This window comes from Stegostoma tigrinum, chromosome 13 (assembly GCF_030684315.1).
Source record: "Stegostoma tigrinum isolate sSteTig4 chromosome 13, sSteTig4.hap1, whole genome shotgun sequence".
Classification (NCBI taxonomy): Eukaryota; Metazoa; Chordata; class Chondrichthyes; order Orectolobiformes; family Stegostomatidae; genus Stegostoma; species Stegostoma tigrinum.
In genome coordinates this window covers 33,913,998-33,931,142 of record NC_081366.1, presented here as the reverse complement: position 1 = coordinate 33,931,142, position 17,145 = coordinate 33,913,998, and the positions used below count along the sequence as shown (strand labels likewise).

Here is a 17,145-nt window from a genome sequence, read left to right as displayed (position 1 = left end):
AATGGGAAGATTTTAAAAGTGTGATATCAAGGTTCCAGGGAAGGGAAAAGTTGGCAGGTTTAGGAATCCCTAGCTGAGCAGGGATATTAAGACCCTGGTCAGGAAAAAGGAGGGACAGACACTCGGTTTAAGCTATCGTGTTTAAGTGAATCCCCAGATGACTATAAAACGTGTAGAAGCACACTTAAGAGGGACATGAGATGAGCAAAAAGAGGGTATGAGATAAATCTGGCAGATAAGGTTAAAGATAACCCCAAGAGGTTCTATACCTATATTAAAAGAGTAAAGGGTGGCTAAAGAGAGAACAGGTCCCCTTAAAAATCAGCATAGCCATCTATGTGTGAAGGCACTGGAGATGGGGGAGATTCTTAACGAATATTTCTCCTCAGTTTTTACCAAGGAGAAAATCATGGTTGCTGAAGAAATAAGGGAAACAAGTGGGGATGTTTTGGAGTGCATATAAATTGCCAGACAGGAGGTATTTGCAGCCTTAAAGAGCATTACAGTGGACAAATCCCCTGGGCCTGATCAAGTCCATCCTCTGATGTTGTGGGAGGCATGGAAAGAAATTGCCCTTAAAGAGATTTTTATTTCATCTTTAGCCACTGGTGTAGTTTAGATTAGATTAGATTCCCTACAGCGTGGAAACAGGCCCTTTGGCCCAACAAGTCCACACTGTCCCTTGGAGCATCCCACCCAGACCCATCCCCTATAACCCACACACCCCTGAACACTACAGGCAATTTAGCACGGCTGATCCACCTAGCCTGCACATCTTTGGGCTGTGGGAGGAAACCGGAGCACCCGGAGGAAACCCATGCAGACACGGGGAGAATGTGCAAACTCCACACCGACAGTTACCCGAGGCTAGAATCGAACCAGGGTTTCTGGCGCTGTGAGGCTGCAGTGCTAACCACTGAGCCATCGTGCCGCCATTCCGGAAGACTGGTTCCATTGTTTAAAAAGGGGAGCAAAGATAGGCCAGGGAGCCTGACATCAGTGGTAGGCAGATTATTGGGAAATATCAACCTATATTTGGACAGTCAAGGTCTGATTAGGGATAGTCAGCATGAATGTGCGCGCAGGAAGTCATGTCTAACAAATCTTTTAGTGTTTTTTAAAGAGGTAACCAAGAGAATAGATGAGGGAAGGACAATGGATGTTATCTAATATGAACTTAGTAAGGCCTCTGTAACGATCCCACATGGCAGGCTAACCCTGAAAATTAGGTCACACGGGATCCAGAGAGAGCTAGCTAACTGGATTCAAAATTGGCCCAATGGTAGGAAGCGGAGGGCGATGGTTGAAAGTTGATTCTTGGACCGGAGGCCTGCGGCTAGTGGTGTGCCACAGTGCTGGGGCCTTTATTATCTACATAAATGATCTGGATGTGATTACACAAGGCATGATTAGAAAATCTGTGGATGCTACAAAATTAGGAGGTATCGTTGATGGCGCAGAAGGTTATCAAAAATTAGAGGGACCTTGATCAGATGGGAAAGTGGGCTGAGGATGGGCAAATGCAGTTCAATACAGACAGGTGTGAAATGTTGCACTTTAGAAAGTCAAACTATGGTATAACTTATACAATAAATGGTAAAGTCCTGAGGAGTGTTATGCGACAGACGGACTAGGAGTACATGTACCTCGTTCATTGAAAGCAGCATCACAGGTGGACAGGGTGGTGAAGAAGGCATTTAGCATGCTGACATTCACTGGTTGAAGCACTGAATATAGGATGTTACGTTACAGTTATTTAAGGCATTGGTGAGGCCACATTTGGAGTATTATGTGCAATTTTGGTCACCGTGTTTTAGGAAAGACTTAGTTAAACTGGAAAGTGTGCAGAGAAGATTTGCGAGGATGTTGCCAGGACTTGTAGGCCTAAGTTACAGAGGAAGGCTGGCCAGGATGGGACTTTATTCCTTGAATAGAAGAGAATAATGGGTGATCTTATTGAGGTGTATAAAATCATGAAAGGCATAGATAGGATGAATGCATATATTCTTTTTCCCAGGGATGGGAAACTGAAATCTAGAGGGAATAGGTTTAAGGTGAGGGGGGAAAAGATTTAACAAGAACCTGGCGGGCAACTTTGTCACACAGAGAGGTGTGTATATGGAATGGGTTGACAGAGTAACTGGTGGGGCAGGTGCAATAGCAACATTCAAGAAACATTTGGATAGATACATGGATGGGAAGGATTTAGAGGGATATGGACCAAATGTGGGCAATTGGAACTAGCCAAGTGAGCACCATAGTCACCATGGACCAGTTTGGGCCAAAGGGTCTTTTTCCTATGCTGTATTACTCTATGACCGTACACAATGACGCTATATAGGTTCAAGTACTACCTTTGGAAAGGATGGCCATGGAACTGTGTCAAATTACCTCTATAAATAGGTCGACTAAATTAAAGGTTGAACAAGTAGGACTGTTAGGTGGAAGTAGCCGTAAGAATAGCCAATAAAATCTATCCATATAGAAGGGTGCCTTGGCTTTCTGTCTCTCCAACTGGCATAGATCCAAATTGATATAAATGGGCTGTTTTGACCTATTTGAGCATAGGTAATCCTATACGTGTCTTCAATTAATTGCTTATCTTGCTTGGGAACGTCATTGTTGCTCTGTGCCAGAAATCCCTCAACTAGATTCAAAATGACATCAGAAAAGAGGAAACCTATAGCAAAGATTAGCAGATGTTTGTGGGTAGCTCTCAAAGATAGCAACAAATGCCACTTTACCACAAACTACAAAGTTCAGTAATTAATTATCTTTGTGGCATTCAACATTTGTGAAATATATTTTCTGTAAAATAGGTTCACTATTTCAGACAAGTAACAGTTTTATTAAAACGGTACAATTTTTAGGAAGAAATTATAAATAAAGTAAGGAGTAACATATTGGGAGAAAAGAATAGAATTGATACTCTATCAAATTAGAGAGAGAAAAAAAACTGCAGTTGCTGGAATCTAAGGTCAGTAAACAGGATGCACAGCAAGCCAGGCAGCATCTGGAGGAAAGAAGCAGCCAACGTTTCCAGTATTACCCATCTTCAGTCCTGAAGAAGGGTAATATCCAAAATGCTGACTGCTCCTTTCCTCTTAATGCTGACCATTTGCTGCGTTCTTCCAGCCACCCATTTGTCTACACTAGTGAATTGCATGCCTAATACTTCTCTTGAATTTCCACTGTGCAAGTGTTTTTCTCAGGACGACAGAAGGAAAATCTTAGCCAAATGCCAAGCAAATATGGATCCATTAACAGGAACTGTTTGCAATTCCACCAGAAGGAAGCAACAAAAACAGCAGGTCATATCTTCCAATATACCATGCTGCCAGAATTTCAATCTGCCACTAAAACACTGGCAGTCCAATTTCTTGAACTACAGAAGACATGAAGGAATTAAAAAGTTGACTTTAAAAAAGTAAAATTACATTGTCTGTGTTGCTTCAGAACAATATCATTTTGTTTAAAAGAAACACAGACACACGGGCTTGTGTAGTATTGGCACTGTTGGATTAGTCAATTTCCTGAACTAATTCATTCTCAGGAAATCAGCAATGCACATTTGTGCACTCATTTAAAACACAATGAAGCAGTTGAGCATTAAATTCAGATGTTGACAGTGCTTCTCCACCATAATTCCTCCACTGATCAATCAGTTCCTGTCTATGTTGCTAAATTAGAGCTGACAGTCTCTGAATACGGCAGCATTGGGTCCACAATGAATAGTATGCTGATTTAGTGTGTGTGTGTTCACTTTGGTTCCATAGCAGTCAAATGGCAGAATTGAGGCAGACTGAAATGGAACTATGCAATGATACATAAATTAACTGAATCTCGCACTAATCTAGTCTGCCTTTACAGGCTTTGGCCCAAGAGTTCTGGCATCAGTCCAGGACTTTTCTTGCCAACCAGGCATGAATCAAATCAAGCCAACACAAATTTACCAGTCACCAACAAGATGACTAGAAAATATTTTAAATAGTGCCAACGTATAATTGATATTAGCTAATGATCTTAAAGATACAGTTTAAATTCGAATTATGGCTTCAATGCTATTCCTCCATACAGTTTCCCCCAAAAGATTTAATGAAGATCACTGAGTTCAAACAATGCTGGTCTTATTTGCAATACAAGCAAAGCCTTCTTGACTTACATCCAGTAATATATCTCAATTCAAACACTCAAATGGTCTTTAACATTTAAACAGGAGAAAGCTAGGAAAATATTTTTCCTTTTCTAAATATGGACAGCATTCTTACAAACATTAAACCAAATCGACCATTTCCTTGTATTTTTTCTGTTGCAATTTGATTAATATTAACACAGTAACTTTTGATTTTTATTTTGTAAGACTGTTTTAGGAGTTTTTTCTGGATCAACTTTAAAATCTGTTTTAGCAAAATAAACTCAACAAAGAAAGAAATGAAGTAAATAACTTGTCTCCCTCAGAGAATTTGACCCACAATTCAATTAATTTCAGTTTAATTTCTCTTCTGTGTGAACGATCCTCTTCAAACCCAATTCTATAAATGTGACTGTCAATATCAAGTCAAAGGCCGTAGGCTCTGCTGTTCCTATAATATTGTTACATGGAGATTTTAAGCTTTTTTCCCCCCCCACTGTCAAATACTTGTTATCAACTTTAGCAAAGGCAATATTTTGGATTATTACATCCATACTCCGTGCTCCAATTTTGAATAAAATTTCTACACTCAATTTATATTACTCGAAATTTCAAGTATTTCTACATTTTCCCAGACTAATACCTGGAGTAAGAAGGATCTCTTATGAGGAAAAGTTAAATAGCCTAAGCTGGTATCCACTGCAGTTTATTGGACTAAGAGGCAATTTGATCGAAAAATACAAGGTCTTGAAGGGTCTTGACGGGTAGTAGTAGACAAGATGCTTCTTCTTATGGGATTTATTAGATTCCCGTTACACAGGATTAAGGTACTAGGCAGGTGCAGTTACAGCATGTCGAATGTGCAAGTGTACTTTATGTATATTTATAGTAAGCAAAAGAACTTACATTTATGAACCTAAAGCAATTCATAGCAAATGAAGTGATACTTGTCATTTCTGCCATGTATACCTTGGTCTCACAAATGACTATGTTTGTAGCATAACTACATATCTGGACATTGGTGTGAAAGCAAAAAAATGGTGCTCACCTATTGTACTTGGTGGGTAAAACATCGCCCCCAGTGCAGATGTTCCTCACTCGACTGCTGGGCAAATTTGCATTGGGATGTTGGCACACTTCCCAAGGTGAAGCAACTGCTGTGAAAGGTGGTACAAAGCTGAAAATGGGTCTCTGATTGCTACTGGTTGGCACTGATTCTGTACTGCATAGATAAATGGGTTCCTTGACAAGACTATGAGCTCCTGCTGCCTGGCTGGCAGCTCTGCAGTAACCCCTGCTGACTTGCTCCTGTTTAATAACACCAGGAGTAACTAATTCAATGTAGCTCTCTTGCTCCTGCTTCACCTCCATGGGGGCAGTGGTTGTAACTGGCAAAGGGGCCCAGATATCCTCCTTTCTCTCAGTACATCTACTTTCTGGAATTGGCCAAGAAGCAGCACATTCTTCAGTTCGCTGCAAATCCACCAGACTATCCTTAAGCGGGGCAGGTTCTGAGGACAAAGGTGACAGCAAACCCGAATCATCATCTCCGCAAAAGGCAGTCAGGCTCCACGGGCTGCCCTGTTGTTTTTCATCTCTCGGTGATGGGAAGAACTCAAGATCAGGCAGAAAATCCACTGAGCCGCCATCATCGAGGCCACCCAAGAGATCCTCTTCACAGCCACTTGGGTACAACCCAATATCTGTGTCATTCTTTGATCTATTCCCTACATCCTGTAATTCATTTAAAGCTGCAAGGCTCTGTTCCAACTCTGACAAGTCGCTAGCTACTTGGGAAAAGGACTCTTGTGGTCTGCTACCTCCATTTGTGATTCCAACTCCATCTAGTTGCTGCTTGTCACTTTTGTTGCCATCATGTGGCTGGAACTGCATCATGGGTGGTGTAGCTGTCAGCATCTCACTGCCTTCCATGACACCTTCACAGTCTCTCAGACTGCCACTCCCTTCACTTAACCGAGAAACTACATCCCAGATTTGTTTTCCTGGTTTCATGTTCTCATCCTCGACCAAATTTGCCATCACTGACCTGGACTCTCACAGCATGACCTGCAGCAGAGAAAACACATTTCAGGCAGACTGCTTAACATCACAAAAATAACCTGAGAAAATGAAATAACCACCAGTTCTTAGAACTTTCAGAACACTTCAATCTTTCTCTAATCTGTTTCAAGCATACATGAAGCTCAAGAGCACAATTCCATTCTACCTGTCGTGATCTGATTTATGAGGCACAGAATCGATTCTCTACTGCTTTAATTAAATGTTTTTCTCTGTGAACATGTTGTTTGCATCTTTGACTTTCTACAGGTGTATCATTGTTAGGTCTATAATTCTCCAAAGGCACTGTTCCTGAGAGGGTCTGCTTCCTTATTTGCATGTTACCCGTGAGCTATATCATCCACATTCATCCAATTTCTACATGTATACTCTACACTATAATCAACTTCTAAACTTGCATTTCTCATAGCAATATTGCAGAAATGAAATCTAAGCACACATAATAAAATTTGAATCACATCATAAACCAGTGAACACCTCATCCCAAGTGTTTTCTATCCTGTGAACAGCATAGTCATTCCACACAACATTCAAAATATACTGCGCTTTTACAAGTAATACTTAGCAGTCAAAACAGAATGGGTGACTGGAATCATCTTGGTTATCTTACTAGGCTTACCATCTGTTGTGAGGGTAGAATACTGGACTGAGCCAGCAATCACACTTAACGAACAAGGAATCCAGATGAAGACCTTAAAATCTTATTTATTTTAGGTATCTGCTCAATACCAACTTTTTAACTATAATGAAAACAAAGTGCTAGAGGAATTCAGCAGGTCTGGCAGAATTTGTGGCAAAACAAACAGAATAAATGAGTCCAATGTGACTTATTTGTCTGCAGAGAATAGTATTGGGGTCAAAACATCAACTTACTCCTCTCTCTACGAACTCTGCCAGACCTGCTGAATTCTTCCAGCATTTTTCTTTTTGTTTCATAATTTCAGCAGACACAGCACTACTTTTAAGTTTTTAAACCGTTGAATTAATATTTCAGTGTGTGGTCACTTGCAATTGGAAACAATGACGTATTCTTCCTTAATTTTCTAGGATACCCAACTCCTCAGTTACAAAATAAAAATTATGCTTTGCTTCTTTATTCCGTCTTACAATTTCATACCTATCTGACAGTTTATTTAAACATTTACTTGAATATTGGATAATTGTAACATTTTCTATCATCTATGCAAGTAGATTGCAACCTAATTCTTTTAAAATGCTCACCCATGCTTCCATTTTATCCATACTTGTAGTTTCCTTACTGATGCCTGTTACACTGATTAAAATTTTCATTTTCCATCGACATTTGCATTTTCTCAGGACATTTTTGTCCCTCCAGAAGTTATTATTCTTTAGTAGGCAATTGGGACAAACAAACAAATGCAGATAAAACTGCTTAAAAAGACTAGTTCTCCACGGAAGCACAAGCCATTTTTAAATGAAGTTCACAAGAAACCTGCAACGAATTCCGTAAATTTAGTTTTAATTTAAACAATACAAATGAAAATATTGAAATGGCAAATTCTAAAATGAACAGATTAAAAAGGGTCGAAGCGTTTTACATCAGTACCTTCCTGCGCAGGGCTTCAATTGCGGGTGAGAGATAGTAGGAACTGCAGATGCTGGAGAAAGCTGTGTTCATCCAGCTCTGCACCTTGTTATCTTCAACTGCGGGTTCACTTTTGTTAGTTGTGAAGGAATATGTATACTTTCTGTCCCGAAGATCGCATTCAAATCGCGCACCGGGCATATTTTGCCGTAAAAACCAGGTTCTTGCTTTGAACTGGGGTCACAACAGAATTCGCTAAGCGATTTTGTACAGGCAATAATCAGAAAACATTGTCTACCGCATTAGGAAAATTTCAAAGTGTGGGGAAAATCCTCTTTCTCAAACGCTGCGAGCATGGTTCCTGGCACCTGAAGCGCTAGCAGAGACGCACACATTAAACGACAAGCGGAACAAGCACAGACATTGTCAAAGTAAGGCGCAATCTAAAAGTGCCTCAAGAATACATGTCAGCACTCCAGGTGATCTGTCAGTCGGTGGAGTCTGGTCAGCTCCGTGGCCTGTCAATATAAACTTTTTCATTATTCTCCGAGCTGGTATGCAACTTATTTAGCTGGCATGTGAATCATCTGCCTACACGCTGTCGGTGTCAGGTTTTGATCCACAATACTTGCAGGCACAGATGGGTGACGGGCTTGTCAGAGGAAGGTTTTTTTGGGGAGGGGGAAACAAAGTGGGGCGACGCCCACCCACCCTCGATCTCCATTGGATCGAGCTCCGGTGGGAGGCGGGCTCCAAGAGCCGATCGGTGTGAAAGTTGCAGGGTGTTTGTTTCTCCACCCTCTGCTCACCCAGCAGCCCCACCATCCGGGGGAAAGGGGGGCTAAATAGAAGGCAGACCGGGCCCGGGTAAGGGCCAAGGCCGAGGCAGCTCCCACCTCGATGGGCTCAGGACGAAGGCGCACTCGCTTGCCGGCCGCTTCCCTTCACTTCATGAGGCCACTCGGTCTCCGCTTTCCGCCTGTCCCTTCGCTCGCCTGCCTTTCGTCCCCGATTCTAAAATGTCCGCTCAGCGACCGTTCAGCCGGGGACGGGAACGAGACCGCCGCACGGCCGCGTAACAGGTCGGCAAGCGCGCTCCCAGCACGCAGCCAATCACCGAGCACGTCCCGGCGTCAGTCCCGTGACGTTCACGCGTGAGCTGTCCTGGCTTAAAGCCGATTTACAGTAGTAAATAAAATTTTAAAACTTAAAAAAAATCAGGTAATTGATCAAAAAGCAACAGACATTTGAAGTTCTGATTTCTTTATAAATTAGATAGCATAAGAGATGGTGAAATAATTAAAGTTGGACACCCCAAAATTGTGACATGTCAAGCTTTGTGCTGCGGCAACACCACTTTAAGGAATGTGTCTGCCCCGGGCTTCATCAAATATATTCGCTATGCTTAACTTCGGACGCCTTCGTTTAAAATTCACCCCGCCCCGTTTACTGTAGTTTAATACAATTTGTTACAGGTTTTCTTTTCTGTTTCATTATGTCTTCCAGTTTGGGGGGATGGGGGCGTTTGCGAGACGTGTACGCCCAACAGCCTAATATTTTCAGAACACAAGATCGGATCACCGCCGAAAAGGAGGCGGAAAAGAAAACGGGAAGCCGGGGGAGGGGGAGAGAGAGAGAAAGCGGAGAAAAGAGTTCCCTTCTCTTCGCAAACAAAAAAAAAATCAAAATAAACAGTCTTGTCAATTACTCAATCTGATTGAGTTGAGGCCTCAACGTCCAAGTAACGTCGAGTAGTTCCGACCCCCTTCAGGAGGAAATGCCAACAACAGTAAGATATCACTTTTCTATTTTTTTTAAAAAAAAGATTAAGATGCGAACTAAGCGGGTGTGTGCAACAGTTTGGTGTCGGGTGAGCTGTCAACGCCGCCGATTCTGATTTACTTCGCAACGTTTCGCGTGATAATGATTTCCAACTTACGTCCAGAAATATTCGGTGCTGCTATTCGCAATATAAAATCTCAGCGAGGGCAATGTAAAAACCAGCAGTGTCTAAGAGTGAATCCTTTGCCGCGGGATCCTGAAACGTCTTCTGCAGCAGGCGCTGTCTGAAGTTGTGTGGAAGAGTGTCCCCTCTCTGTGTGCATTCAGACACCGAGCAGTCCCAGACAGTAGGTGGAGCAATCAGCCAAATTTGCTGCAAATCATCTCGTAAATGTCACTTTCCAATCTCCTGAAAAAATAAAATTACTGTCTGTCCTCTTCACACTGTTGCACTTGTCCAACATTCAGAAACTCATCAGCACAATATTCTCTTTTCTTTCAGGTTGCTGATGGATTATTGTGACCAGTCCGTCTCAACGTAGAAACGAATTGCGTCAGAAAATGCGCTCATTTCCTTGCCTACTAGTCCCACGTTTAATTTGTCTTTCTGTCAATCTTTATAGGGGATGTGTCACCTTCTCGCTCCTTTTCAACTCTCCTTGTTTGACTACGGTGCAAAAAAGAAACATCAATGACTACAAGGGCCATTTGAGGGGCCTTCAGTGCCTATTTTAATTTCCCTTTCAACTCTCCCCGCTTGAACTACCTGCTGGAGACCTGTATCCCTTTACTGCACTTGTCAATCATTTCAACCTGGAATTCAATGATCTCGATCCAATTCCCTTCGAAGCAATTGACTTGAGATCAGAGGCACCATCACACCAACGTAAATAAATTTCTGTCTTACCCTAGCCTTCTTGCGTTTCTAATTATTCCCTCAAAGAGCCTCGGTTTTTCAAATATCAGCTAAAACATCGACTTAGAATGGGTACAGAAACTGCTTTGCTTGTTTAATTTGTCAGTGTCATTCCTTTGTGTATTCATGACAAAAATGGATGCTGGCCATTTGGACCAGTCTATGTGTACTTGCTACATGCGCTAAACGTGCCTGTCGAGTTCCAGCATAACTTTTACTTCAATCACTTATCCAACTTATTTTTAAATGTGAACATAATCTCTGGTGTACCTGCATTGCACAGCATCACAAACTTCTGTTCCTCATTCCTTCTCCTATTATCTCATGGTTTCAACAATGACAAGTTTATTTCTATTTAACTGTTCCCATTTCTTTAAACAATTTAAACATCTCTACATCTCATGCTCTGATTCCATCTGTTCTAGAAAAGTTGGAAACATTTTGTAAAACGTTCTTTGTATTTCCTTCTACTGGGTAGCATGATAATAATTCTTACTGCTGTCAGCTGTGGCTTAGTAAGTAGCATATTTAACTGTGAATCAGCATTTGAGTATTGCCGCAAAAACTTGAGCATGAGAAGTGGCACTCTGTTGCAGTGATAGAAACTGCTCGACTGAGATTGTGCCCATCTTTTAAGCGAAATACCTAACTGAGGTCTTCTGCCTTCACAAGTAGATATAAAGTATTCCATTCCATTTCATTTCATTTGAGAACAAAGTAGTTCTCCCCAGTTTCTTGTCCAATATTTAGTTATTGTCATCATCACTGGAATTGAATACCTAACCATGACCACATTGCTGCATATGGACAAGTGTGCACTTTTGCTGTTTTTACTTTAATTAAAGACTCTTCATACTCTCATTTCATTTAAACCTCCTTACTCATTCTTGTTTGTGTCATGTCCATAGGTTTCATGTGTCTTTTTTCAATTTAAGTTTGTTTTTCACCTCTATTTATATAGAGAATTGTGAAGCATGCATTGTCTCCAATACAATGGTTTCGATATTTTCTAATGAACATGTTTAGAGATGTTATATTTCATGGTCACTGCATCAAAGGTGCTGATCCACATGTAATTTATCCAGCTAATCACAGCCAGCTGATTTGATTTTTTTGTCTGTTTAAACTGTGACTTTGAACATTAAAAATTCAGTTGTTGAGAAGAGTTGAGTGAAGAAAAATATTTAGAAAGCATTTTGAGCAATTTGTTGGAACATAGTCGGTCAGGTTACACACTCAAACAACGTTTGTCATAGAATGTAATATTCATAGAGTCACAAAAGCATCATGATGCCAAAGAAGGCCCCTTGGCACATTGTGCCTATACTGGCTTTAAAAATGAGCACCATTACCTAGTGCCAATCTCCTGCTTTTTCCTCATACCTTACAAATTATTTTATCCAATGCCCTCTTGAATGCCTCAATCAAACCAGTCTCCATCTCACCTCTGGGCAATTCATTGCAGACCCTAACTACTCGCTAAGTAACTACTTTACCCTTGCTTTATTTGCAGACATTTTAAATCCAAACCATCTTGTTCTTGTTCGTTTTACAAGTGGGAACAGTTTCTCCAGATCTACTGTATCTAGCCCACTCACGATTTTGAAAGAATCTATCAGATCTTCCCTTAGCTTACTTCTCTCCATGGAGAACATGTGCATCTTCTTCAAGCTATGCTCATAATCTGAAGTTCCTTACCTGTGGAAACATTATGTAAACTGTTACTGCACTCTCCCCAATGTGTTCACATGCTTCCTATAAAGTGACATCTGGAGCTGTACACAGTAATCCAGATGAGATCTAACAAATGTCTTAAGCAAGTTCAGCATCACCTCCTTGCTCTTGTATTCTGATGTGCGTAATAATAAAGCTGAGGATTCTGTTTGTGAACTATTTTCTCTACCTGCCCTGTCACTTTCAACGATTAATGCGCATATACATTCGCGTCCATCTGCTCCTGCATCCATCTTAGAATTGCATTCCCTATTTTACATTGTATTTTAATGTTATTCTTACCAAAATTTATCACTTAATTCTTCTCTAGATTGACCTGAAATTCATCTGCCACTTGTCTGTCCAGACCAGACCACCAACTGGTCCATGTTCATCTGGAATTCTACACTAACTTTCTGACAGCTTACAATTCTTCTAAGTTTCATGTTATCTGCAAATTTTGAAAGTGTGAACATGCCTCCTGCACACCAAGATCTAGATCAATACAATACTTCATGAAACACAAGGCTCCTAAGACAAACCACTACTGGAAATCCTGTCTCACTAAATTGATTGAGTTTTTTGAAGAGATGACAAAGAAGATTGATGAAAGCAGAGATGTAGATGTTGTCTGTATGGACTTCAGTAAAGCATCTGACAAGGTTCCACACGGTGGACTAGTTAGTAAGGTTAGATCACATGAGATCCAGGACAAACTCGCCAATTGGACACAAAATTGGCTCGAAGGTAGGAGATGGAGGGTGGTGGTGGAGGGCTATTTTTCAGACTAGAGGCTTCTGACCAGCAGTTTTCCACAAGGATCAGTGCTGGGTCTATTGATTTTCATCACTTACATAGATGATTTGGATGTGAATACTGGAGGTATGGTTAGTAAGTTTGCAGATAACACCAAAATAGGTGGTGTAGTGGACAGTGAAGGAGATTATTTTAGAATACAACAGGACATTGATCAGATTGGCTAATGGGCTGAGGAATAGCAGATTGCATTTAATTTAGCTAAATGTGAGGCTTGCATTTTGGTAAGGTAACACAGTTAATGATTGGGCCCTGCGGAGTGTTACCAAACAAAGAGTCCTTTGGGACATAGGTGCATAGATCCTTGAAATTGAAGTTGCAGGGAGGCAGGGTGATGAAGAAGGCATTTGGCACACTTGCCTTCATAGAACATAGAACAGTACAGCTCAGTACAGGCTCTTTGGCCAAACTTTTACCCTAATCCTAAGGTCTATCTAACCTCTACCCCTACCTTATACTATCATCCATATGCCTATCTAATAACCACTTAAATGCCCCTAATGAGGCCAACTCCACTACCCTCTCTGGCAATGCATTCCACGCCCCTACCACGGTCTGAGTAAAGAGCCTACCTCTGACATCTCCCCTATATCTACCTCCACTCACATTAAAACTACGTCCCCTTGTAATAGCTACCTCCACCCTAGGAAAAAGTCTGGCTGTCTACTCTAGAGACTATGGCTCATTGGCCATAACATTAAGTACATGCGTTGAATGTCATGTTGCAGCTGTACAGGACATTGGTGAGGTCACTTTTGAAATACTGCATATATTTCTGGTCACTCTGCTATATGAAGGATGTTGTTAAACTTGAGAGGGTGCAAAAAATATTTACAAGTATGTTGCTGGGTCTGGAGCATTTGAGATATAGGGAGAGGTTGAACAGGCTGGGGTTTTTTTAACCTGGAACATTGGATACTGAGGGGTGAAGTTATAGAGGTTAATAAAATCATGAGGGGCATGGATGGGGTGAATAACCAAGGTCTTTTGCCTGGGATTCTGGGAGTCCAAAACAAGAGGGCAAAGGTTTAAGGTGAAAGGGATAGATTTACAAAGGACCTGAAAGGTAAAGTTTTCACACAGAGTGTGGTGTGTGAATAGAACAAACTGCAGACAAAGTGGTGGAGCTGGGTACAATTTCAACATCTGAAAGGCGTATGGGTATATGAATAGGAAGGGATAGAGGGATATGATTCAAATCTTGGCAAATTGGACTAGGTCTGATTGGGATGTCTGATAGGCAAGGAGGAATTAGACCAAAGAGTCTGCTTCCATGCTGTTATGACTCTGTAACTCCAGCATAAACCTTCCTTTTGCCTGAAAAATATCTATTAACCATTACTCTCTGTTTGCTATCTCTCACCAGTTTTGTATTTACATCCACATTTATTTTATGAGCTAGAATGTTTTTCACTCATCTGTTGTATGGAACTATGTCAAACCCCTCTGAATGTTCATGTGTGCCACAGGAGCAGTGTAACCCTCATTGAGCCTTTTTGATACCTCTGCAAAATTCTAGAAAGTCAGCTAAACGTGATTTCACCTTTAGAAATCCATGCTGACTCATACTAATCAACTCACCTTTTCCTTGTAACTCCCAATTGTACCCTGAATAATTGTCTCTTGAAGCTTCCCCAAATTCCTGGCTTATTCTAACAACCTTTCTTGAACAAGGCCATAATGTTTGCAATTTTCCAGTCTTAAGGCACTTACCCTGAGTGTAAGGAAAACTGTGTGATTGTGGCCAATTCCCATGAATTTTCCACTCTCATGTCCTTCAAAATCCTTGGATGCGTCTCATTTGGTGCAGATGCCTTTTTAACTTTGAAAATATTTACGATAGTGCCATAAACACTGCTGTCAGAAAAGTACTGAGAGAAAACACAGTAAATATTTAAACTGAACTGCAGGAAAGTTTAAGTGAGTTAAAAGTTCTGAATAAAATTTTCATTACATGCTGCTCCCCTCCTTACATAGATGTATTTAATTTGATTGGTTCTAGTAATTAGATGAGACGCATTAGGAGAATAACATGAAGGGACAAGGAACAAGTTTACTACGATGTCTTTTTGTTCAGATACTAAGATTTCAACAGTATCTGTGAATATGACTGCACAAGATTGTTAATTGATTTTTCACAGGTCCCTTGGCCTCCCTATTCCTCTTGCACTGAATCTGCCACAATCTTTTCCTCAACCATGGACTTTTCACATTGTGGTAAATAAGGCCCTCAACTGTGGCTGAGCCATTTCCTGGACTTCTTTCCTCATGCTTTCCTCTCTCTCCCAGAACTCCCTTTCCACCTTCCCAGCATTCCCAGGGTTATCCTCTGCCATTTTTTGCACCTGAAATATGTTGCCACCACCAAACACACTTTCTCCTCCCCTCCCAGTATTCCAAACGGATTATTTCCACCACAACATCCTGATCCATGCCCTAATCACGTTAGATACATTGCTGTTTCCCACTGCACCTTCCCATCAGTTACAGAAGGTAACATCTACCTTTTCACTGGTCTCCTCATTGTCCAAGGTCCCAAACTTCTCTTTTACACAAGTCTGCAATTTAATTATACTGCTCAGTATGATCTCCTTTACATGGGGCAGACTAACCACAGAATGAATGACACTTTGCATAACGCCTTTGCCCAGCCTGCCAGCAGAATTGACTATCCAGTTGATTTCCATTTCATTTCGCACTTTCACACTCACATTTTTGTGCACACCTTGCTGCAGTGTTCCATTGAATCTCAACACAAGCTCAAAGTGCAACACCTCATCTTGAAATTAGGCACTTTATCAGAATTCCCAACTCAAAACTGAGTTCAGAAATTTCGGTTTGTATTTTGTTCTTCATTGCATTGCATTCAGACACAACTGTTCATTATTCTGACATTTACACTCACTCTGGACAAATAATTTGTCTCTTTCCCACAACCTTACCATTCCCTTGACATTTTATTTGCTGACATTTTTGTCTATAATCTTTCCTGCTCTCTACCTTACCCCAGATCTTCCCTGTTATTCTTCAATCCCTTTCCCCTTTCAAGAGCATAAAATCCATAAAATTTCAGCCTGAATTCAGTTCTATAGATGATATCCAACTCAATTGTTTCCCTCCTCACAGGTTTGCTCAATCTCTTGAGTGTTCCCAGCACACTAATTTCATTGTAATTTGGTTGGAATTTGTAAAAATTCTGAATATGTTCATGACAGACTATCTATGCATTAAATTTCAAGCATAATACTGCAGAATTGTGTGTCACATTTTGAGAAATAATGTAATTGTTTGGAATATACAAAATCCCCCACCAATTAAAGCTATTTATTTCATACAGGATCCAACGTATTTGAAGGCCTTGAAGGACCTTTAGAAGTGTCCAAGTCTGAACTCTTTGTGAGACAGTTAAAGTCTTAACATCATCAGATGTTTTGTAGAATCGCAACAGTGTGGAAGCAGGCCATCTGGCTGTCAAGTCCACACTGACCCACTGAAGAACATCCCAACCAATCCCTATAACCCTGCATTTGCCATGGCTTATCCACATAACCTACACATCCCTGGACAATCTAGCATAGCCAATCCACCTAACCTGTGCATCTTTAGACTGTGGGAGGAAACCAGAGCACCCAGAGGAAACTCATACAGACATGGGGAGAATGTGCAAACAGCTGCTTAAGAGTAGGAATGAACCCAGGTCCCTAGTGCTGTGAGGTAGCAGTGCTAAGTACTGAGCCACTGTTTAATTAATGGCGTTCAAATTTTAGTGTTTCAATGGTTCACAGAATCCTGAACTTCCAACTCATAATTACTAACTCTCTTTCAGTGTTCAGAGTGAAAAAATGGGATGGAATTGGAACTACACCCACATGGTACCTAAACATGGTACTAAACAACTTGGGTCAAATAACAGGGAAAATTATAATTTTAAAATGTTGTTTATTAAATTTATTAACATTAGAGAGAGAGATAATGTGAGGACTGAGGACAGTCTAGTGTATAGGAAAATATGTAAATTGTACTTAAATAGAATAGAATAGCCTTTATTGTCACATATGCTCAATGGGTATAGTGAAATTTATACGTTACCAATTACAGTGCCAACTTAGATTTGAAAGTAGCTAGGCACAGCTTCTTTTGTTACAAGATTTAGACAATACA

General features: G+C 40.8%; 1 protein-coding gene and 1 long non-coding RNA gene across 8 annotated transcripts in view; one reads left to right on the top strand and one right to left on the bottom strand.

The window, feature by feature from the left end:
- LOC125458076 (progesterone receptor-like) overlaps positions 1–9,988 on the bottom strand; it is a 95,523-nt gene extending 85,535 nt beyond the window's left edge. The window contains exons 1-2 of one of the 4 annotated variants that reach the window (XM_048542946.2): positions 9,697–9,988; positions 5,181–6,199 (exon numbers count right to left, since the gene is read on the bottom strand). In XM_048542946.2, coding sequence (XP_048398903.1) covers positions 5,181–6,172 — 992 coding nt within the window. In that variant the 5' untranslated portion in view covers positions 6,173–6,199; positions 9,697–9,988. Of the gene's footprint in view, positions 1–5,180; positions 6,200–7,432; positions 7,604–7,778; positions 8,845–9,696 lie in introns of those variants that run through there. The other 3 variants (XM_048542950.2, XM_048542948.2, XM_059650646.1) reach the window with 3 other exon arrangements.
- Positions 8,504–12,345, top strand: LOC125458077 (uncharacterized). 4 transcript variants are annotated; one of them, XR_007248748.2, is made up of 3 exons: positions 8,504–8,624; positions 9,264–9,546; positions 10,042–12,345. It is a non-coding gene; the product is annotated as an uncharacterized LOC125458077 (long non-coding RNA). The 4 variants fall into 4 exon arrangements; XR_007248747.2 differs by lacking the exon at positions 8,504–8,624 and adding an exon at positions 8,636–8,839; XR_007248746.2 differs by lacking the exon at positions 8,504–8,624 and adding an exon at positions 8,864–8,978.
- Positions 12,346–17,145: the final 4,800 nt, after the last annotated feature.